General features: G+C 40.7%; 1 protein-coding gene across 1 annotated transcript in view; it reads right to left on the bottom strand.

The window, feature by feature from the left end:
- Positions 1-255: 255 nt before the first annotated feature.
- The window catches only part of Atg6 (Beclin-1-like Atg6), a 379,312-nt gene continuing 354,318 nt past the window's right edge, over positions 256-25,249 (bottom strand). The window contains exon 7 of the mRNA XM_071696219.1: positions 256-1,809. Within this exon, the coding sequence (XP_071552320.1) occupies positions 1,689-1,809 (121 nt within the window). The 3' untranslated portion in view covers positions 256-1,688. The remainder of the gene's footprint in view (positions 1,810-25,249) is intronic.

Below are 25,249 nucleotides of genomic sequence, written 5' to 3'. Positions count from 1 at the left end.
TGGTATCTCAGCATACAGAAAAAACACGGTTGAATTCAATTGAGGACAGGAAGGAGCAACCTGTATAAGTACAGCTGCAATAGCCACATTATACACATATAAATATGTTTACAGAAGATAAAGGAGAAGAGTTCTAGTAAAATACCTTTGAAAGAACTGTCATGATCTACTATGAGTGATACTATAATATGTATTAATCAAAGTAGATGAAGATCATTGCTAAAACCCAACAAGAACTAGAAGACAAAGGCCCTCTTTTTCTGATATTCATTTATTTATACAATCTGTCTCATATTGTAGACATATAATGAACTATCACTTAAAATTCACAAGAATTCATGAAAAAAGATCTTTTCATGAATATAATACCCAATGTCAAATAACCATTTATACATTATGAAACTACCGATGTGACTGCATTTCAGTTTCAAATTATGGAGATAGATCAAATTACAGTAATTATGAACATGAATTTCCCATCAATAGAAACTGCTACTAATAAATAATCTTTCATTGCAAATAAATATAACTAATTCCTCATGCTTCTTCTCTACACATTTTATCATAAAAACAGACTAGTGTACATTCCTAAAAATAATTCACAAAATACCTAATTTCAGAAAACTATTTCTTGAATATAAAACAGCCTTTCTTAAAACTCTTCCTATAGTAAAGGCATTTATCATTCTCACTTCCATGTCAACATTAAATAATTATCACAGGCATTAAACAACATTTTGTTTATAATTCCAATATTCTGTACATTGCACTGGAAGTAAAAATGCTTACACTATCACCTGAATCAATGAAAAATGCCAGATTCTCTTTCAGACTAGACTAGGATAGTGAATTTCTAAAATAATGAGCATAAAAACATTCTTCCAGCTTGTCTGAAATACAATGAATACAGATGAGAAGGAAAGTGACATTTATGTACATCAGGCACAAATCTGTTGTACAAGACAACATGGGTGGAATCTGAGGTATGCCACAGAATATCTGATGATTTATGTGAAAATAAAAATGTACTACAGTAACACAGGAAAAATCAAAGCAACCAAACTCAAGAATATCCATAGAAAGCCAGATGGTATAAAAGAAAAAAAAGATCATGTACCCACATTGGATCCTGATCCTTCTCTGGTACTTTCTTAACCTTACTCATAATTCTTTTCATGAGAACCTTATCTCCAGCTGGCCATCAAAGTTCTTTTTGTTGAAATGTCCCTAAAATCTTGTTTCCAAAGTACCAACATTTCTTACAATTACGATAAATAGTCGACTTTTTAACTTATTTTTTCCTTATGTATTTTCAAATGCCCAATAAATTCACATTTAGAAGTAAATCTTGCACAAAAAATAAGAAAAATTTATTTAAGCCAACAACATTTCAGATACCTTTAATTATCTTTTTACAGAAATATTCACTTTCCATGTAACATTTTAATGTGTTCTTACTCTCTCACCTCATTTCCAGCAGTTTTCAAACCTCAAATGTTCTCAGTGACATAGCTTTTCTTTCAGTTCATCCTACATCAGTTCCAAACATTATTCTATCCCAACTTTTACAAAAATCACATCCACAAAAGACCACCAGTCCCTTTCCCACAACAGATGACCTTTTCAATTCCTTTCTCCAAGTCTCACCCTGTGTACTTTGTCCTAAATCTCACCCTGAGTACCTTATCCTAAGTCTCACCCTGTGTACTAGAAAAGAGGGCTGAAGATACCCAAGTTAATCCCCATTTCAGGTTCGTCAAGAGGAACTTGAGAGCTTTGGTCCATTGTTCTTCACTGTTGAACTGCATCCTGTAAGAGAAAATTGTGCATGTAGCATATCATAATTCCTGATCTATGGAAGAGACAAAATAATTTGTTCAAATGTCTAATAACTTAACCACTGATACTATCTCAGCTTGCTAGCAAACTCATCGCAATGGTATCCATTCTACAGAAAAGGAAAACACAAGTTTATGTTAGACTAACCCTTAACCTGCTTGCTTTGTTGTCTATTGTCATAAGATATCTAAAGGCTCCATGCCTCTGTCTAAAGATTTCATTTCACTTACAATCAAAGCTGAAAAAATGTCATACATCTCATTCACCCACAGCATATCAAAGAAAGTGTGAAAAAACATCATCTGGCTGTAAGTTCTGATGTAAAAGCCCACTATAGTTGTTAGTTGTAGAATAAAAGAAAAAACCTTCCATATCAATGCTGAAATTCTTATTTATTTATTTAATTTGTTTTGCTTTGTCACTGTCTCCCGCATTAGCGAGGTAGCGCAAGGAAACAGACGAAAGAATGGCCAAACCACCCACATACACATGTATATACATACTCGTCCACACACGCAAATATACATACCTATACATCTCAATGTTTACATATATATACACACACAGACATACACATATATACACATGTACATAATTCATACTGTCTGCCTTTATTTATTCCCATCGCCACCTCGCCACACATGGAATAACAACCCCCTCCCCCTCATGTGTACGAGGTAGTGCTAGGAAAAGACAACAAAGGCCCAATTCGATCACATTCAGTCTCTAGCTATCATGTAATAATGCACCGAAACCACAGCTCCCTTTCCACATCCAGACCCCACAGAACTTTCCATGTTTTACCCCAGACGCTTCACATGCCCTGGTTCAATCCATTGACAGCACGTTGTCCCTGGTATACCACATCGTTCCAATTCACTCTATTCCTTGCATGCCTTTCACCCTCCTGCATGTTCAGGCCCCGATCACTCAAAATCTTTTTCACTCCATCTTTACACCTCCAATTTGGTCTCCCACTTTTCCTCATTCCCTCCACCTCTGACACGTATATCCTCTTGGTCAATCTTTCCTCACTCATTCTCTCCATATGACCAAACCATTTCAAAACACCCTCTTCTCCTCTCTCAACCACGCTCTTTTTATTTCCACACATCTCTCTTACCCTTACATTACTTACTCGATCAAACCACCTCACACCACATATTGTCCTCAAACATCTCATTTCCAACACATCCACCCTCCTCCGCACAACTCTATCTATAGCCCACGCCTCGCAACCATACAACATAGTTGGAACCACTATTCCTTCAAACATACCCATTTTTGCTTTCCGAGATAATGTTCTCGACTCCCAAACATTCTTCAAGGCTCCCAGCATTTTTGCCCCCTCCCCCACCCTATGATTCACTTCCGCTTCCATGGTTCCATCCGCTGCCAGATCCACTCCCAGATATCTAAAACACTTTACTTCCTCCAGTTTTTCTCCATTCAAACTTACCTCCCAATTGACTTGACCCTCAACCCTACTGTACCTAATGACCTTGCTCTTACTCACATTTACTCTCAACTTTCTTCTTTCACACACTTTACCAAACTCAGTCACCAGCTTCTGCACTTTCTCACATGAATCAGCCACCAGCGCTGTATCATCAGCGAACAACAACTGACTCACTTCCCAAGCTCTCTCATCCACAACAGACTTCATACTTGCCCCTCTTTCCAAAACTCTTCCGTTCATCTCCCTAACAACTCCATCCATAAACAAATTAAACAACCATGGAGACATCACACACCCCTGCCGCAAACCTACATTCACTGAGAACCAATCACTTTCCTCTCTTCCTACACGTACACATGCCTTACATCCACAATAAAAACTTTTCACTGCTTCTAACAACTTGCCTCCCACACCATATATTCTTAATACCTTTCACAGAGCATCTCTATCAACTTTATCATATGCCTTCTCCAGATCCATAAATGCTACATACAAATCCATTTGCTTTTCTAAGTATTTCTCACATACATTCTTCAAAGCAAACACCTGATCCACACATCCTCTACCACTTCTGAAACCACACTGCTCTTCCCCAATCTGATGCTCTGTACATGCCTTCACCCTCTCAATCAACACCCTCCCATGTAATTTACCAGGAATACTCAACAAACCTATACCTCTGTAATTTGAGCACTCACTCTTATCCCCTTTGCCTTTGTACAATGGCATTATGCAAGCATTCCGCCAATACTCAGGCACCTCACCATGAATCATACATACATTAAATAACCTTACCAACCAGTCAACAATACAGTCACCCCCTTTTTTAATACATTCCATTGCAATACCATCCAAACCTGCTGCCTTGCCAGCTTTCATCTTCCGCAAAGCTTTTACTACCTCTTCTCAGTTTACCAAATCATTTTCCCTAACCCTCTCTCTTTGCACACCACCTCGACCAAAACACCCTATATCTGCCACTCTATCATCAAACACATTCAACAAACCTTCAAAATACTCACTCCATCTCCTCACATCACCACTACTTGTTATCACCTCCCCATTTGCCCCCTTCACTGAAGTTCCCATTTGCTCCCTTGTCTTACGCACTTTATTTACCTCCTTCCAAAACATCTTTTTATTCTCCCTAAAATTTAATGATACTCTCTCACCCCAACTCTCATTTGCTCTCTTTTTCACCTCTTGCACCTTTCTCTTGACCTCCTGCCTTTTTCTTTTATCCATCTCCCACTCATTTGCATTTTTTCCCTGCAAAAATTATCCAAATGCCTCTCTCTTCTCTTTCACTAATAATCTTACTTCTTCATCCCACCACTCACTACCCTTTCTAATCAGCCCACCTCCCATGCTTCTCATGCCACTAGCATCTTTTGTGCACTCCATCACTGCTTCCCTAAATACATCCCATTCCTCCCCCACTCCCCTTACCTCCTTTGTTCTCACCTTTTTCCATTCTGTACTCAGTCTCTCCTGGTACTTCCTCAGACAAGTCTCCTTCCCAAGCTCACTTGCTCTCACCACTCTCATCACCCCAACATTCTCTCTTTTTGTCTGAAACCCCTACAAATCTTCACCTTCACCTCCACAATATAATGATCAGACATCCCTCTAGTTGCACCTCTCAGCACATTAACATCCAAAAGTCTCTCTTTTGCACACCTATCAATTAACACGTAATCCAATAATGCTCTCTGGCCATCTCTCCTACTTACATACGTATACTTATGTATATCTCGCTTTTTAAACCTGGTATTCCCAATCACCTGTCCTTTTTCAGCACATATATCTACAAGCTCTTCACCATTCCCATTTACAACACTGAACACCCCATGTATACCAATTATTCCCTCAACTGCCACATTACTCACCTTTGCATTCAAATCACCCATCACTTTAACCCGGTCTTGTACATCAAAACCACAAACACACTCATTCAGCTGCTCCGAAAACACTTGCCTGTCATGATCTTTCTTCTCATGCCCAGGTGCAGATGCACCAATAATCACCCATCTCTCTCCATCAACTTTCAGTTTTACCTATATCAATCTAGAATTTACTCTCTTACACTCTATCACATACTCCCACCACTCCTGTTTCAGGAGTAGTGCTACTCCTTCCCTTGCTCTTGTCCTCTCACTAACCCCTGATTTTACTCCCAAGACATTCCCAAACCACTCTTCCCCTTTACCCTTGAGCTTCATTTCCACTCGGAGCCAAAACATCCAGGTTCCTTTCCTCAAACATACTACCTATCTCTCCTTTTTTCTCACCTTGGTTACATCCACACACATTCAGACACCCCAATCTGAGCCTTCGAGGAGGATGAGCACTCCCTGCGTGACTTTTTCTTCTGTTTCCCCTTTCAGAAATTTAAAATACAAGACTAACCCTTAACCTGCTTGCTTTGTTGTCTAACAATATTTAAAAGACTTCGTATTGTCATAAGATAACTAAAGGCTCCATGCCTCTGTCTAAAGATTTCATTTCACTTACAATCAAAGCTGAAAAAATGTCATACATCTCATTCACCCACAGCATATCAAAGAAAGTGTGAAAAAACATCATCTGGCTGTAAGTTCTGATGTAAAAGCCCACTATAGTTGTTAGTTGTAGAATAAAAGAAAAAACTTTCCATATTAATGCTAAAATTCTTGATGCACATAAAATCATTTGCTCATTTATTTGTGCAAATAAAAGTATTATCCACGGGGATAGGGGAGAAAGAATACTTCTCACGCATTCCTCCCGTGTCGTAGAAGGCTACTAAAGGGGACCGGAGCAGGGGGCTAGAAACCCTCCCCTCCTTGTATTCTAACTTTCTAAATGGGGAAACAGAAGAAGGAGTCATGCGGGGAGTGCTCATCCTCCTCGAAGGCTCAGATTGGAGTGTCTAAATGTGTGTGGATGTAACCAAGATGAGAAAAAAGGAGAGATAGATTCTATGTTTGAGGAAAGGAACCTGGATGTTTTGGCTCTGAGTGAAACGAAGCTCAAGGGTAAAGGGAAAGAGTGGTTTGGGAATGTTTTGGGAGTAAAATCAGGGGTTAGAGAAAGGACAAGAGCAACGGAAGGGGTAGTACTACTCTTAAAACAGGAGTGGTGGGAGTATGTGATAGAGTGTAAGGAAGTAAACTCTAGATTGATTTGTGTAAAACTGAAAGTGGATAGAGACAGATGGGTGATTATTTGTGCATGTGCACCTGGGCATTAGAAGAAAGATCATGAGAGGCAAGTGTTTTGGGAGCAGCTGAGTGAGTGTTAGTAGTCTTGATGCACGAGACTGGGTTATAGTGATGGGTGATTTGAATGCAAAGGTGAGTAATGTAGCAGTTGAGGGAATAATTGGTGTATGTAGGGTGTTCAGTGTTGTAAATGGTAATGGTGAAGAGCTTTTAGATTTATGTGCTGAAAAAGGACTGGTGATTGGGAATACCTGGTTTAAAAAGTGAGATATACATAAGTATACGTATGTAAATAGGAGAGATGGCCAGAGAGCATTACTGAATTACGTGTTAATTGATAGGTGTGCAAAAGAGAGACTTTTGAATGGCAATGTGCTGAGAGGTGCAACTAGAGGGATGTCTGATCATTATCTTTTGGAGGGGAAGGTGAAGATTTGTAGAGGTTTTCAGAAAAGAAGAGAGAATGTTGGAGTGAAGAGAGTGGTGAGAGTAAGTGAGCTTTGGAAGGAGACTTGTGTGAGGAAGTACTAGGAGAGACTGAGTACAAAATGGAAAAAGGTGAGAACAAAGGACGTAAGGGGAGTGGGGGAGGAATGGGATGTATTTAGGGAAGCAGTGATGGCTTGTGCAAAAGATGCTAGTGGCATGAGAAGCATGGGAGGTGGGCAGATTAGAAAGGGTAGTGAGTGGTGGGATGAAGAAGTAAGATTATTAGTGAAAGAGAAGAGAGAGGCATTTGGACGATTTTTGCAGTGAAATAATGAAATGACTGGGAGATATATAAAAGAAAGAGGCAGGAGGTCAAGAGAAAGGTGCAAGAGGTGAAAAAGAGGGCAAATGAGAGTTGGGGTGAGAGAGTATCATTAAATTTTAGTGAGAATAAAAAGATGTTTTCGAAGGAGGTAAATAAAGTGCATAAGACAAGGGAACAAATGGGAATATCAGTGAAGGGGGCTAATGGGGAGGTGATAACAAGTAGTGGTGATGTGAGAAGGAGATGGAGTGAGAATTTTGAAGGTTTGTTGAATGTGTTTCATGACAGAGTGGCAGATATAGGGTGTTTTGGTCAAAGTGGTGTGCAGTGAGAGGGTTAGGGAGAATAATTTGGTTAACAGAGAAGAGGTAGTAAAAGCTTTGCAGAAGATGAAAGCTGGCAAGGCAGCAGGTTTGGATGGTATTGCAGTGGAATTTATTAAAAAGGGGGTGACTGTATTGTTGACTGGTTGGTAAGGTTATTCATTGTATGTATGACTCATGAAGAGGTGCCTGAGGACTGGCGGAATGCTTGCATAATGCCATTATACAAAGGCAAAGGGGATAAGAGTGAGTCCTCAAATTACAGAGATATAAGTTTGTTGAGTATTCTTGGGAAATTATATGGGAGGGTATTGACTGAGAGGGTGAAGGCATGTATAGAGCATCAGATTGGGGAAGAGCAGTGTGGTTTCAGAAGTGGTAGAGGATGTGTGGATCAGGCGTTTGCTTTGAAAAATGTATATGAGAAATACTTAGAAAAGCAAATGGATTTGTATGTAGCATTTATGGATCTGGAGAAGGCATATGATAGAGTTGATAGAGATGCTCTGTGGAAGGTATTAAAAATATAGAGTGTGGGAGGTAAGTTTTTAGAAGCAGTGAAAAGTTTTTATCGAGGACGTAAGGCATGTGTATGTGTAGGAAGAGAGGAAAGTGATTGGTTCTCAGTGAATGTTGGTTTGTGGCAGGGGTGCTTGCATAATGCCATTGTACAAAGGCAAAGGGGATAAGAGTGAGTCCTCAAATTACAGAGATATAAGTTTGTTGAGTATTCTTGGGAAATTATATGGGAGGGTATTGACTGAGAGGGTGAAGGCATGTATAGAGCATCAGATTGGGGAAGAGCAGTGTGGTTTCAGAAGTGGTAGAGGATGTGTGGATCAGGTGTTTGCTTTGAAAAATGTATGTGAGAAATACTTAGAAAAGCAAATGGATTTGTATGTAGCATTTATGGATCTGGAGAAGGCATATGATAGAGTTGATAGAGATGCTCTGTGGAAGGTATTAAAAATATAGAGTGTGGGAGGTAAGTTTTTAGAAGCAGTGAAAAGTTTTTATCGAGGACGTAAGGCATGTGTATGTGTAGGAAGAGAGGAAAGTGATTGGTTCTCAGTGAATGTTGGTTTGTGGCAGGGGTGCGTGATGTCTCCATGGTTGTTTAATTTGTTTATGGGTAGGATTGTTAGGGAGGTGAATACAAGAGTTTTGGAAAGGGGCAAGTATGCAGTCTGTTGTGGAAGAGAGAGCTTGGGAAGAGAGTCAGCTGTTGTTCACTGATGATACAGCAATGGTGGCTGATTCAGATAAGAAACTGCAGAAGCTGGTGACTGAGTTTGGTAAAGTGTATGAAAGAAGAAAGTTGAGAGTAAATGTGAATAAGAGCAAGGTTATTAGGTACAGTAGGGTTGAGGGATAAGTCAACTGGGAGGTAAGTTTGAATGGAGAAAAACTGGAGGAAGTGAAGTGTTTTAGATATCTGGGAGTGGATTTGGCAGCGGAAGGAACCATGGAAGCAGAAGTGAATCATAGGGTGGAGGAGGGGACGAAAGTTCTGGGAGCGTTGAAAAATGTGTGGAAGTCGAGGACGTTATCTTGGAAAGCAAAAATGGGTATGTTTGAAGGAATAGTGGTTCCAACAATGTTATATGGTTGCGAGGTGTGGACTATAGATAGAGTTGTGCGGAGGAGGGTGGATGTGCTGGAAATAAGATGTTTGAGGACAATATGTGGTGGGAAGTGGTTTGATCGAGTAAGTAATGAAAGCGTAAGAGAGATGTGTGGTAATAAAGAGATTGTGGTTGAGAGAGCAGAAGAGGGTGTTTTGAAATGGTTTGGTCACATGGAGAATGAGTGAGGAAAGATTGACTAAGAGAATATATGTGTCAGAGGTGAAGGGAATGAGGAGAAGTGGGAGACCAAATTGGAGGTGGAAAGATGGAGTGAAAAAGATTCTGAGTGACTGGGGCCTGAACATGCAGGAGGGTGAAAGGTGTGCAAGGAACAGAGTGAATTGGAACAATGTGGTATACCGGGATCGATGTGCTGTCAATGCATTGAACCAGGGCATGTGAAGTGTCTGGGGTAAACCATGGAAAGTTTTGTGGGGCCTGGATGTGGGAAGGCAGCTGTGGTTTTGGTGCAGTATACATGACAGCTAGAGACTGAGTGTGAACGAATGTGGCCTTTGTTGTCTTTTCCTAGCACTACCTCACGCACATGTGAGGGAAGGGGATTTTCATTTCATGTGTGGCAGGGTGGCGATGGGTATGAATAGGGGCAGACAGTATGAATTATGTACATGTGTATATATGTATATGTCTGTGTGTGTATATATGTGTATACGTTGAGATGTATAGGTATGTATATGTGCGTGTGTGGACGTGTATGTATATGCATGTGTATGTGGGTGGGCTGGGCCATTCTTTCGTCTGCTTCCTTGTGCTACCTCGCTAATGCGGGAGACAACGACAAAGTATAATAAATATAATAAATAAAAGTATGTCTGTGTATAGAAAATATAAATGTATTTACCTTTTTATTATACTTGATTGCTGTTTCCTGCATAAGGGAGGTAGTATCGGAAACATACGAAGAAAGACCCATCCACACACACACATATATATATATATACATGCACATACACATAAACATACATATGCATTACATACATACAAATACATATATACAAACACATTCATGTTGTAAGAGGCCACAGTGGTGTGCATAATCTAATACATAAAACCACATGTAAAATGAAACACAGTAAGTTCCCAAGTGCACTTGCGTGTAATGATCACATCGTTTGGGGAGATACAAGAATGAAAACAGTCAGTTGATATACAAGGAAGAGACATAGGTAAGATGCCCTTGGTAAACAAGCATTACTGGATGGTGGTGTTCGGGTCTGGTATCATGCTCGTCATATACTTCTTATTATGCGGACAGGAAGGGGAATTTTTAATCAATTTTGCCTAAGACAAAGCCATCTTTGTATACACCTCCACTAGTATCAATGTTACAATTCTTTGAACATTAAATGATATAAGATTCAATGATGTTTCTCATCGTAAAGGAGTTACAGTTAATAACTGAATTAGCATTACTCCAGTCAATACAATGTTCATAATTTCTAACATGATTAAACAAACTATTTTATTCTTGTCCTGTTCTTATACTATGTTCATGTTCCTCAAGTCTAAAACAAAGATCCTTACCAGTCTGCCCAACATAAAACATATTACAATTTATACAAGGTCTTCTGTAAACACAGTCTGCAGAATTTTCTAGTAAGTTTTTCTTCAAGATATTCTTCATAGTATTGTTATTTCTGAAGGCTACAATTACATTAAAGGATTTAAGAAACCTGGGAAGTAATGTAAAATTATCACTGAAATAAAAGGGGGAACTAAAAGATTCTTGGTATCAAGGGGAGGTTTGGGTTTAATTCAATAAAATTATTTCTTTGCCAAATTTAGGCATTTATCAATGAAAGATCCAATAGTCTGAGATGTATTCTATTAGTCCCAAGTTAAAGTATCGTAAGTCTTTCATTGATAAATCCCTTAAGGTGGCAAAGAAATCATTTTACAATGTTCTACCCAAACCTCCCCTTGGTACCAATAATCTTTCACTTTCAGTATACTTGATTGCTGTTTCCTGAGTCAGCAATGTAGTGCCAGTAAACAGATGAAGAAAGACCCATGCACTCATATACAAACAAATATACATACACGTACATATATATACATATACACATACATAACTAAGAATGAAGGGGGGGGGGGCTGGAACTCCTCCCCTCTCATTTTCAATTTTCCAAAAGAAGGAACAGAGAAGGGGGCCAAGTGAAGATATTCCCTCAAAGACTCAATCCTCTGTTCTTAACACTACCTCGCTAATGCAGGAAATAGTGAATAGTATGAAAAAAAACATACATAACATATACACATATGCATATACATACACAGACATATACAAATATACACACGTACATATTCATACTTGCTTACCTTCACCCATTCCCGACACCAACCCACCCCACAGGAAACAGCATCTCCACCCCCTGCGTGAGCAAATTAGTGGCAGGAAAACAGACGAAAAAGGCAACATTTGTTCACACAGTCTGTAGTTGTCATGTGTAATGCACCGAAACCACAGCTCCCTATCCGCATCCAGGCCCCACAGACCTTTCTATGTTTTATTCCAGACATTTCACATGCCCTCCTTCAGTCCAATGACAGCATGTCAACCAAGGTATACAAAGCGTTCCAATTCACTCAATTCCTTGCATGCCTCTCACTCTCCTGCATGTTCAGGCCCTGACTGCTAAAAATCTCTCCCACTTCTTGTTCCCTCTACCTCTGACACATATATCCTCTTTGTCAACCTTTCGTCACTCATTCTTTCCATATGCTCAAACCATTTCAAAACACCATCTTCTGCTCTATCAACGACAAACTTTTTCTTACACACAGCTCTCATACTATTTCATTATTTACTTGATTAAACCACCTCATACCACATGCTGTCCTCAAATATGCCATTTGCAACACAACCACCCTCCTCTGCACAACCCTATCTATAGCCCAAGGATCGTAACCATATAACATTGTTGGAACCACTATTCCTTCAAACATACCCATTTTTGCTCTCCAAGATAACATTCTCACCTTCCACACATTCTTCAATGCCCCCAGAACTTTTGCTCCCTCATCCACCCTGTGACTCACTTCCACTTCCATGGTTCCATCCGCTGTTAAGTCCTTTCCCAGATATCTAAAACACTTCCACTTCCTCCAGTTTTTCTCCATTCAAACTTACCTCCCAATTAACTTGTCCCTTAACCCTACTGAACCTAATAACCTTCCTCTTATTCACAATCACTCTCAACTTTCTTCTTTCACACACTTTATCAAACTCAGTCACCAACTCCTTCAGTTTCTCACTTGAATTAGCTACCAATGCTTTATCATCAGCATACAACAACTGACTCACTTCCCAAGCCCTCTCATCCACAACATAATACATACTTGCCCCTCTCTCCAAAACTCTTGCATTCACCTCCCTAACCACCCCATCCATAAATATATTGAACAACCGTGGTGACATCAAGCACCCCTGCGGCAAACTGACATTTACTGGGAACCAATCACTTTCCTCTCTTCCTACTTGTACATATGCCTTACATCCTTTGTAAAAACTTTTCAATGCTTCTAGCAACTTACCTCCCACACCATATACTCTTAATACCTTCCAAAAAACATTTCTATCAATCCTATCATATGCCTTCTCCAGATCCATAAATGCGACATACAAATCCATCTGTTTTTCTATGTAATTCTCACATACATTCGTTAGAGCAAACACCTGATCCATACATCCTCTATCACTTCTGAAACCAAACTGCTCTTCCTCAATCTAATGCTTTGTGTATGCCTTTACACTCTCAATCAATACCCTCCCATATAATATCCCAGGAATACTCAACAAACTTATGCCTCTGTAATTTGAACGCTCACCTTCATCCCCTTTGCCTTTGTACAATGGTACTATGCATGCATTCTGCCAATCCTCAGGCACATCAACATGATCCATACACACAGTGAATATCCTCAACAACCAATCAACAACACAGTCACCCCCTTTTTTTATAATTTCCACTGCAATACCTGCTGCCTTGCCATTTTTCATATTCTGCAAAGCTTTCACTGCCTTATCTCTGTTTACCAAACCATTCTCCCTGACCCTCTCACTTCGCACACCACCTCGACCAAAACACCCTATATCTGCCACTCTGTAATCAAACAAATTCAACAAACCTTCAAAATATTCATGCCATCTCCTTCTCATATAATCACTTGTTATCACCTCCCAATTCATCACCCTTCACCAACATTCCCATTTGTTCTTTTGTCTTAAGCACTATATTTACCTCCTTCTAAAACATCTTTATATTCTCCCAAAAATTTAATGATACTGTCTCACCCCAACTATCATTTGCCCTCTTTTTCACTTCTTGCACCTTTCTCTTGACCTCCTGCCACTTTCTTTTATAATCTCTCAGTCATTTGCACTACTTCCCTACAAAAATCATCCAAACACCTCTCTCTTCTCTGTCACTAAGAATCTTACTTCATCCCACCATTCACTGCCCTTTAACCTGCCCAACTCCCACCTTTCTCATGCCACATGCAACTTTTACACAAGATATCACTGCTTCCCTAAATCATCCCATTCCTCCCCTACTCCCCTTACCATTTTACCATTCTGCACTCAAGCTCTCCTGGCACTTCCTCAAACACATCTCCCTTCCAAGCTCACTTACTCTTACAACTCTCTTTTCCCCAACATTCTCTCTACTGAAATCCCCTACAAATATTCACCTCCACATTAATATCCAATAGTCTCTCTTTTACAAGCCTATTAATTACACATAATCCAATAGCACCCTCTGGCCATCTTTCTTACTCACATATGTATACATATGTATATCTATCTTTTTAAACCAGGTATTCCCAATCACCAGTAGCACACGAATCTAGAAGCTCTTCACCATTTCCATTTACAACACTGAACACCCCATGTACACTAATTATACCCTCAACTGCCATATTACTCACCTTTGCATTCAAATCACCCATCATCATAATATGGTTTCATGCATCAAAGCTGCTAACAAACTCACACAGCTGCTCCCAAAACACTTGCCTTTCACGAATCTTTCTTATCATGACCAGGTGCATAGGCACACATAATCACCCATCTCTCTCCTTCCACTTTCAGTTTTACCGATATCAATCTAGAGTTTAATTTCTTAAACTCTATCCCATATTCCCAAAACTCTTGCTTCAGGAGGGATGCTACTCCTTCCTTTGCTCTTGTCCTCTCACAAACCCCTGACTCTACTCACAAGACATTACCAAACCAATTTTCCCCTTTACCCTTGAGGTTTGTTTCACTCAGAGCCAAAACATCAAGGTTCCTTTCCTCAAACATATCACTTATCTCTCCTTTTTTCTTATCTTGGTTACATCCACACACATGAAGAAGCCCCAATGTGAGACTCTGATGAGGATGAGCACTCCTTGTATGACTCCTTCTTCTGTTTCCCCTTTTAGAAATTGAAATGCAAACAGAGAAAGTTCACAGCACCCAACTTCCACAACCTTTAGCCACCTACAATGGAGTGAGTATTTTAAAGGTTTGTTGAATGTGTTTGATGATAGAGTGGCAGATATAGGAAGTTTTGGTCGAGGTGGTGTGCAAAGTGAGAGGGTTACGGAGAATAATTGGTAAACAGAGAAGAGGTAGCAAAAGCTTTGTGTTACATGTAAGCCGGCAAGGCAGTGGGTTTGGATGGTATTGCAGTGGAATTTATTAAAAAAGAGGGTGACTGTATTGTTGACTCGTTGGTAAGGTTATTCAATGTATGTATGACTCATGGTGAGGTGCCTGAGGATTGGCAGAATGCTTGCATAGTGCCACTGTACAAAGGCAAAGGGGATAAGAGTGAGTGCTCAAATTACAGAGGTATAAGTTTGTTGAGTATTCCTGGGAAATTATATGGGAGGGTATTGATTGAGAGGGTGAAAGCATATACGGAGCATCAGATTGGGGAAGAGCAGTGTAGTTTCAGAAATGGTAGAGGATGTGTGGATCAGGTGTCTGATTTGAAGAATGCATGTGAGAAATACTTAGAAAAGCAAATGGATTTGTATGTTGCATTTATGGATCTGGAGAAGGCATATGACAGAGTTGATAGAGATGCTCTGTGAAAGGTATTAAGAATATATGGTGTGGGAGACAAGTTGTTAGAAGCAGTGAAAAGATTTTATCAAGGATGTAAGGCATGTTTACATGTAGGAAGAGTAGGAAGTGATTGGTTCTCAGTGAATGTTGGTTTGCAGCAGGGGTGTGTTATGTCTCCATAGCTATTTGATTTGTTTATGTATGAGATTGTTAGGGATGTGAATGCAAGAGTTTTGGAAAGAGGGGCAAGTATGCAGTCTGTGGGGGATGAGAGCTTGGGAAGTGAGTCAGTTGTTGTTCGCTGATGATACAGCGCTGGTGGCTGATTTGGGTGAGAAACTGCAGAAGCTGGTGACAGTTTGGTAAGTGGGTGAAAGAAGAAAGCTGAGAGTAAATGTGAATAAGAGCAAGGTTATTAGGTACAGTGGAGTTGAGGGACAAGTTAACTGGGAGGTAAGTTTGAATGGAGAAAAACTTGAGGAAGTGAAGTGTTTTAGATACCTAGGAGTGGATTTGGCAGCAGATGGAACCATGGAAGTGGAAGTGAATCATAGGGTGGGGGAGGGGGCTAAAGTTCTGGGAGCATTGAAAAATGTGTGGAAGTCGAGCACGTTATCTTGGAAAGCAAAAATGGGTATGTTTGAAGGAATAGTGGTTCTAAGAATGATATATGGTTGCGAGGCGTGGGCTATAGATAGAGTTGTACGGAGGATAGTGGATGTGCTGGAAATGAGATGTTTCAGGACAATATGTGGTGTGAGGTGGATTGATCGAGTAAGTAATGAAAGGGTAAAAGAGCTGTGTGGTAACAAAAAGAGTGTGGCTGAGAGAGCAGAGAGGGTGTTTTCAAACGGTTTGGTAACATGGAGAGAATGATTGAGGAAAGATTGACAAAGAGGATATATGTGTCAGAGGTGGAGGGAACAAAGGGAAGTGGGAGACCAAATGGAAGGTGAAAAGATGGAGTGAAAAAGATTTTGATTGATAGTGCCTGAATCTGCAGAAAGGTGAAAGGCATGCAAGGAATAAAGTGAATTGGAATGATGTCATATACAGGGGTCGACGTGCTGTCAATAGATTGAACCAGGGCATGTGAAGCGTCTGGGGTAAACCATAGAAAGTTTTGTGGGGCCTGGATGTGGAAAGGTAGCTGTGGCTTTGGTGCATTATACATGACAGCTAGAGACTGAGTGTGAACGAATGTGTCCTTTGTTGTCTTTTCCCAACGCTACCTCATGCACCTGCGGGGGGAGGGGGTTGTCATTTCATGTGTGGCGGAGTGACAACGGGAATGAATAAGGGCAGACAGTATGAATCATGTACATGTATATATATGTATATGTCTATGTGTATATATATACACATGTGTATACGTTGAGATGTATAGGTATGTATATATGCATGTGTGGACGTGTATGTATATACAGGTGTATGTGGCTGGGTTGGCCCATTCTTTGCTGTTTCCTTGCACTACCTCACTAATGCGGGATACAGTGACAAAGTAAAATATAAAATAAAAATATAAAATAAAATTTATATTTCATTCTATTATACTTTGTCACTGCCTCCCTCGTTAGTTAGGTAGCACAAAAAAACAGACAAAAGAATGGCCCAACCCACCCACATACACATGTATATACATACACGTCCACACACGCACATATACCTACCTATACATCTCAACGTATACATGTATATACACTGAGACATATACATATATACACATGTACATAATTCATACTGTATGCCCTGGTGCAACCCACTGACAGCACGTCGACCCCAGTATACCACATCATTCCAATTCACTCTATTCCTTACATGCCTTTCACCCTCCTGCATGTTCATCCCCCGATCACTCAAAATAATTTTCACTCCATCTTTCCATCTCCAATTTGGTCTCCCACTTCTCATTCCCTCCACCTCTGACACATATATCCTCTTTGTCATTCTTTCCTCACTCATTCTCTCCATGTGACCAAACCATTTCAAAACACCCTCTTCTGCTCTCTCAACCACACTCTTTTTATTACCACACATTTCTCTTACCCTTTCACTACTTACTCGATCAAACCACCTCACATCACATATTGTCCTGAAACATCTCATTTCCACCATATCCACCCATCTCCTTACAACTCTATCTAAAGCCCATGCCTCACAACCATATAACATTGTCGGAAACACTATTACTTCAAACATACCCAATTTTACTTTCCAAGATAATGTTCTCGACTTCCACACATTTTTCAACATTCCCACAACTTTTGCCCCCTCCCCCACCGTATGATTCACTTCCGCTTCCATGCTTCCATCTGCTGCCAAATCCACTCCCAGATATCTAAAACACTTTACTTCCTCCAGTTTTTCTCATTTCAAACTTACCTCACAATTGACTTGTCCCTCAACTCTACCGTAACTAATAGCCTTGCTCTTATTCACATTTACTCTCAGCTTTCTTCTTTCTCACACTTTACCAAACTCAGTCACCAGCTTCTGCAGTTTCTCACACGAATCAGCCACCAGTGCTGTATCATCAGGGAACAGCAACTGACTCACTTCCCAAGCTCTCTCATCCACAACAGACTGCATACTTGCCCCTCTTTCCAAAACTCTTCCATTCACCTCCCTAACAACCCCATCCATAAACAAATTTAACACCCAGGGAGACATCACACACCCCTGCCACAAACCAACATTCACTGAGAACCAATCACCTTCTTCTCTTCCTACACGTACACATGACTTACATCCTTGATAAAAGCATTTCACTACTTCTAACAACTTACCTCCCACACCATATAATCTTAATACCTTCCACAGAGCATCTCTATTAACTCCATCATATGCCTTCTCCAGATCCATAAATGTAACATACAAACCATTTACTTTTCTAAGTATTTCTCACATACATTTTTCAAAGCAAACACCTGATCCACACATCCTCTACCACTTCTGAAACCACACTGCTCTTCCCCAATCTGATGCTCTGTACATGCCTTCACCCTTTCCATCAATACCCTCCGATATACTTTCACAGGAATATTCAACAAACTTATACCTCTGTAATTTGAGCACTCACTCTTATCCCCTTTGCCTTTGTACAATGGCACTATGCAAGCATTCTGCCAATCCGCAGGTACCTCACCATGAGTCATACATACATTACATATCCTTACCAACCAGTCAACAATACAGTCACCCCCATTTTTTAATAAATTCCACTGCAATACCATCCAAACCCACCGCCTTGTCGGCTTTCGTCTTCAGCAAAGCTTTTACTACCTCTTCTCTGTTTACCAAATCATTTTCCCTAACCCTCTCACTTTGCAAACCACATCAACCAAAACACCCTACATCTGCCACTCTATTATCAAACACATTCAACAAACCTTCAAAATACTAACTCCATCTCCTTCTCACATCACCACTATTTGTTGTCACCTCCCTATTAGCCCCCTTCACTGATGTTCCCATTTGTTCCCTTGTCTTCCGCATTTTATTTACTTATATATTCAACTTATATATTTACGTATATGTGTATATATATATATATATATATATATATATATATATATATATATATATATATATATATATATACATATATATATATATATTATATATATATTTTTTTTTTTTGCTTTGTCGCTGTCTCCCGCGTTTGCGAGGTAGCGCAAGGAAACAGACGAAAGAATTGGCCCAACCCACCCCCATACACATGTATATACATACGTCCACACACGCAAATATACATACCTACACAGCTTTCCATGGTTTACCCCAGACGCTTCACATGCCCCGATTCAATCCACTGACAGCACGTCAACCCCGGTATACCACATCGCTCCAATTCACTCTATTCCTTGCCCTCCTTTCACCCTCCTGCATGTTCAGGCCCCGATCACACAAAATCTTTTTCACTCCATCTTTCCACCTCCAATTTGGTCTCCCTCTTCTCCTCGTTCCCTCCACCTCCGATACATATATCCTCTTGGTCAATCTTTCCTCACTCATTCTCTCCATGTGCCCAAACCATTTCAAAACACCCTCTTCTGCTCTCTCAACCACGCTCTTTTCATTTCCACACATCTCTCTTACCCTTACGTTACTTACTCGATCAAACCACCTCACACCACACATCGTCCTCAAACATCTCATTTCCAGCACATCCATCCTCCTGCGCACAACTCTATCCATAGCCCACGCCTCGCAACCATACAACATTGTTGGAACCACTATTCCTTCAAACATACCCATTTTTGCTTTCCGAGATAATGTTCTTGACTTCCACACATTCTTCAAGGCCCCCAGAATTTTCGCCCCCTCCCCCACCCTATGATCCACTTCCGCTTCCATGGTTCCATCCGCTGCCAGATCCACTCCCAGATATCTAAAACACTTCACTTCCTCCAGTTTTTCTCCATTCAAACTCACCTCCCAATTGACTTGACCCTCAACCCTACTGTACCTAATAACCTTGCTCTTATTCACATTTACTCTTAACTTTCTTCTTTCACACACTTTACCAAACTCAGTCACCAGCTTCTGCAGTTTCTCGCATGAATCAGCCACCAGCGCTGTATCATCAGCGAACAACAACTGACTCACTTCCCAAGCTCTCTCATCCCCAACAGACTTCATACTTGCCCCTCTTTCCAAAACTCTTGCATTCACCTCCCTAACAACCCCATCCATAAACAAATTAAACAACCATGGAGACATCACACATCCCTGCCGCAAACCTACATTCACTGAGAACCAATCACTTTCCTCTCTTCCTACACGTACACATGCCTTACATCCTCGATAAAAACTTTTCACTGCTTCTAACAACTTGCCTCCCACACCATATATTCTTAATACCTTCCACAGAGCATCTCTATCAACTCTATCATATGCCTTCTCCAGATCCATAAATGCTACATACAAATCCATTTGCTTTTCTAAGTATTTCTCACATACATTCTTCAAAGCAAACACCTGATCCACACATCCTCTACCACTTCTGAAACCACACTGCTCTTCCCCAATCTGATGCTCTGTACATGCCTTCACCCTCTCAATCAATACCCTCCCATATAATTTACCAGGAATACTCAACAAACTTATACCTCTGTAATTTGAGCACTCACTCTTATCCCCTTTGCCTTTGTACAATGGCACTATGCACGCATTCAGCCAATCCTCAGGCACCTCACCATGAGTCATACATACATTAAATAACCTTACCAACCAGTCAACAATACAGTCACCCCCTTTTTTAATAAATTCCACTGCAATACCATCCAAACCTGCTGCCTTGCCGGCTTTCATCTTCCACAAAGCTTTTACTACCTCTTCTCTGTTTACCAAATCATTTTCCCTAACCCTCTCACTTTGCACACCACCTCGACCAAAACACCCTATATCTGCCACTCTATCATCAAACACATTCAACAAACCTTCAAAATACTCACTCCATCTTCTCACATCACCACTACTTGTTATCACCTCCCCATTTGCTTTCTTCACTGAAGTTCCCATTTGCTCCCTTGTCTTACGCACTTTATTTACCTCCTTCCAGAACATCTTTTTATTCTCCCTAAAATTTAATGATACTCTCTCACCCCAACTCTCATTTGCCCTTTTTTTCACCTCTTGCACCTTTCTCTTGACCTCCTGTCTCTTTCTTTTATACATCTCCCACTCAACTGCATTTTTTCCCTGCAAAAATTGTCCAAATGCCTCTCTCTTCTCTTTCACTAATACTCTTACTTCTTCATCCCACCACTCACTACCCTTTCTAATCAACCCACCTCCCACTCTTCTCATGCCACAAGCCTCTTTTGTGCAATCCATCACTGATTCCCTAAATACATCCCATTCCTCCCCCACTCCCCTTACTTCCATTGTTCTCACCTTTTTCCATTCTGTACTCAGTCTCTCCTGGTACTTCCTCACACAAGTCTCCTTCCCAAGCTCACTTACTCTCACCATCCTCTTCACCCCAACATATATATATATATATATATATATATATATATATATATATATATATATATATATATATATATATATATATATATATATATATTTTTTTTATTTTTTCTTATTTTGCTTTGTCGCTGTCTCCCGCATTTGGGAGGTAGCGCAAGGAAACTGACGAAAGAAATGGCCCAACCCACCCCATACACATGTATATACATACACGTCCACACACGCAAATATACATACCTATACATCTCAATGTACACATATATATACACACTCAGACACATACATATATACCCATACACACAATTCACACTGTCTGCCTTTATTCATTCCCATTGCCACCTCGCCACACATGGAATACCATCTCCCTCCCCCATCATGTGTGCGAGGTAGCGCTAGGAAAAGACAACAAAAGCCCCTTTTGTTCACACTTAGTCTCTAGCTGTCATGCATAATGCCCGAAACCACAGCTCCCTTTCCACATTCAGGCCCTACACAACTTTCCATGGTTTACCCCAGACGCTTCACATGCGCTGATTCAATACACTGACAGCACGTCAACCCCGGTATACCACATCGATCCAATTCACTCTATTCCTTGCCCGCCTTTCACCCTCCTGCATGTTCAGGCCCCAATCACTCAAAATCTTTTTCACTCCATCTTTCCACCTACAATTTGCTCTCCCACTTCTCCTCGTTCCCTCCACCTCCGACACATATATCCTCTTGGTCAATCTTTCCTCACTCATTCTCTCCATGTGCCCAAACCATTTCAAAACACCCTCTTCTGCTCTCTCAACAACGCTCTTTTTGTTTCCACACATCTCTCTTACCCTTACATTACTTACTCGATCAAACCACCTCACACCACATATTGTCCTTAAACATCTCATTTCCAGCACATCCACCCTCCTGCGCACAACTCTATCCATAGCCCACGCCTCGCAACCATACAACATTGTTGGAACCACTATTCCTTCAAACATACCCATTTTTGCTTTCCGAGATAATGTTCTCGACTTGCACACATTCTTCAAGGCTCCCAAGATTTTCGCCCCCTCCCCCACCCTACGATTCACTTCCACTTCCATGGTTCCATCCGCTGCCAGATCCACTCCCAGATATCTAAAACACTTTACTTCCTCCAGTTTTTCTCCATTCAAACTTACCTCCCAATTGACTTGACCCTAAACCCTACTGTACCTGATAAACTTGCTCTTATTCACATTTACTCTTAACTTTCTTCTTTCACACACTTTACCAAACTCAGTCACCAGATTCTGCAGTTTCTCACATGAATCAGCCACCAGCGCTGTATCATCAGCGAACAACAACTGACTCACTTCCCAAGCTCTCTCATCCCCAACAGACTTCATACTTGCCCCTCTTTCCAGGACTCTTGCATTTACCTCCCTAACAACCCCATCCATAAACAAATTAAACAACCATGGAGACATCACACACCCCTGCCGCAAACCTACATTGACTGAGAACCAATCACTTTCCTCTCTTCCTACACGTACACATGCCTTACATCCTCGATAAAAACTTTTCACTGCTTCTAACAACTTGCCTCCCACATCATATATTCTTAATACCTTCCACAGAGCATCTCTATCAACTCTATCATATGCCTTCTCCAGATCCATAAATGCTACATACAAATCCATTAGCTTTTCTAAGTATTTCTCACATACATTCTTCAAAGCAAACACCTGATCCACACATCCTCTACCACTTCTGAAACCACACTGCTCTTCCCCAATCTGATGCTCTGTACACACACACACATATATATATATATATATATATATATATATATATATATATATATATATATATATATATATATATTTCTTTTTTTTTTTTTTTTTTTATACTTTGTCGCTGTCTCCCGCGTTTGCGAGGTAGCGCAAGGAAACAGACGAAAGAAATGGTCCAACCCCCCCCCCATACACATGTACATACACACGCCCACACACGCAAATATACATACCTACACAGCTTTCCATGGTTTACCCCAGACGCTTCACATGCCTTGATTCAATCCACTGACAGCACGTCAACCCCTGTATACCACATCGCTCCAATTCACTCTATTCCTTGCCCTCCTTTCACCCTCCTGCATGTTCAGGCCCCGATCACACAAAATCTTTTTCACTCCATCTTTCCACCTCCAATTTGGTCTCCCTCTTCTCCTCGTTCCCTCCACCTCCGACACATATATCCTCTTGGTCAATCTTTCCTCACTCATTCTCTCCATGTGCCCAAACCATTTCAAAACACCCTCTTCTGCTCTCTCAACCACGCTCTTTTTATTTCCACACATCTCTCTTACCCTTACGTTACTTACTCGATCAAACCACCTCACACCACACATTGTCCTCAAACATCTCATTTCCAGCACATCCATCCTCCTGCGCACAACTCTATCCATAGCCCACGCCTCGCAACCATACAACATTGTTGGAACCACTATTCCTTCAAACATACCCATTTTTGCTTTCCGAGATAATGTTCTCGACTTCCACACATTTTTCAAGGCTCCCAAAATTTTCGCCCCCTCCCCCACCCTATGATCCACTTCCGCTTCCATGGTTCCATCCGCTGACAGATCCACTCCCAGATATCTAAAACACTTCACTTCCTCCAGTTTTTCTCCATTCAAACTCACCTCCCAATTGACTTGACCCTCAACCCTACTGTACCTAATAACCTTGCTCTTATTCACATTTACTCTTAACTTTCTTCTTCCACACACTTTACCAAACTCAGTCACCAGCTTCTGCAGTTTCTCACATGAATCAGCCACCAGCGCTGTATCATCAGCGAACAACAACTGACTCACTTCCCAAGCTCTCTCATCCCCAACAGACTTCATACTTGCCCCTCTTTCCAGGACTCTTGCATTTACCTCCCTAACAACCCCATCCATAAACAAATTAAACAACCATGGAGACATCACACACCCCTGCCGCAAACCTACATTCACTGAGAACCAATCACTTTCCTCTCTTCCTACACGTACACATGCCTTACATCCTCGATAAAAACTTTTCACTGCTTCTAACAACTTGCCTCCCACACCATATATTCTTAATACCTTCCACAGAGCATCTCTATCAACTCTATCATATGCCTTCTCCAGATCCATAAATGCTACATACAAATCCATTTGCTTTTCTAAGTATTTCTCACATACATTCTTCAAAGCAAACACCTGATCCACACATCCTCTACCACTTCTGAAACCACACTGCTCTTCCCCAATCTGATGCTCTGTACATGCCTTCACCCTCTCAATCAATATATATATACTATCCCTGGGGATAGGGGAGAAAGAATACTTCCCACGTATTCCCTGCGTGTCGTAGAAGGCGACTAAAAGGGGAGGGAGCGGGGGGCTGGAAATCCTCCCCTCTCGTTTTTTTTTTTTTTTTTAATTTTCCAAAAGAAGGAACGGAGAATTGGGCCAGGTGAGGGTATTCCCTCAAGGCCCAGTCCTCTGTTCTTAACGCTACCTCGCTAATGCGGGAAATGGCGAATAGTTTGAAAGAAAAAAGATATATATATATATATATATATATATATATATATATCTGGGGATAGGGGATTAAGAATACTTCCCACGTATTCCCTGCGTGTCGTAGAAGGCGACTAAAAGGGGAGGGAGCAGGGGGCTGGAAATCCTCCCCTCTCATTTTTTTTTTTTTTTTTCAATTTTCCAAAAGAAGGAACAGAGGGGGCCAGGTGAGGATATTCCAAAAAAGGCCCAGTCCTCTGTTCTTAAAGCTACTTCGCTAACACTGGAAATGGCGAATAGTTTAAAGGAAAGAAAAAGAATATATATATATATATATATATATATATATATATATATATATATATATATATTTTTTTTTTTTTTTTTTTTTTATACTTTGTCGGTCTCCCGCGTTTGCGAGGTAGCGCAAGGAAACAGACGAAAGAAATGGCCCAACCCCCCCCCCCA

Source organism: Panulirus ornatus, chromosome 1, assembly GCF_036320965.1.
Source record: "Panulirus ornatus isolate Po-2019 chromosome 1, ASM3632096v1, whole genome shotgun sequence".
Taxonomy (NCBI): Eukaryota; Metazoa; Arthropoda; class Malacostraca; order Decapoda; family Palinuridae; genus Panulirus; species Panulirus ornatus.
This window is presented reverse-complemented; position numbering and strand designations above follow the sequence as displayed.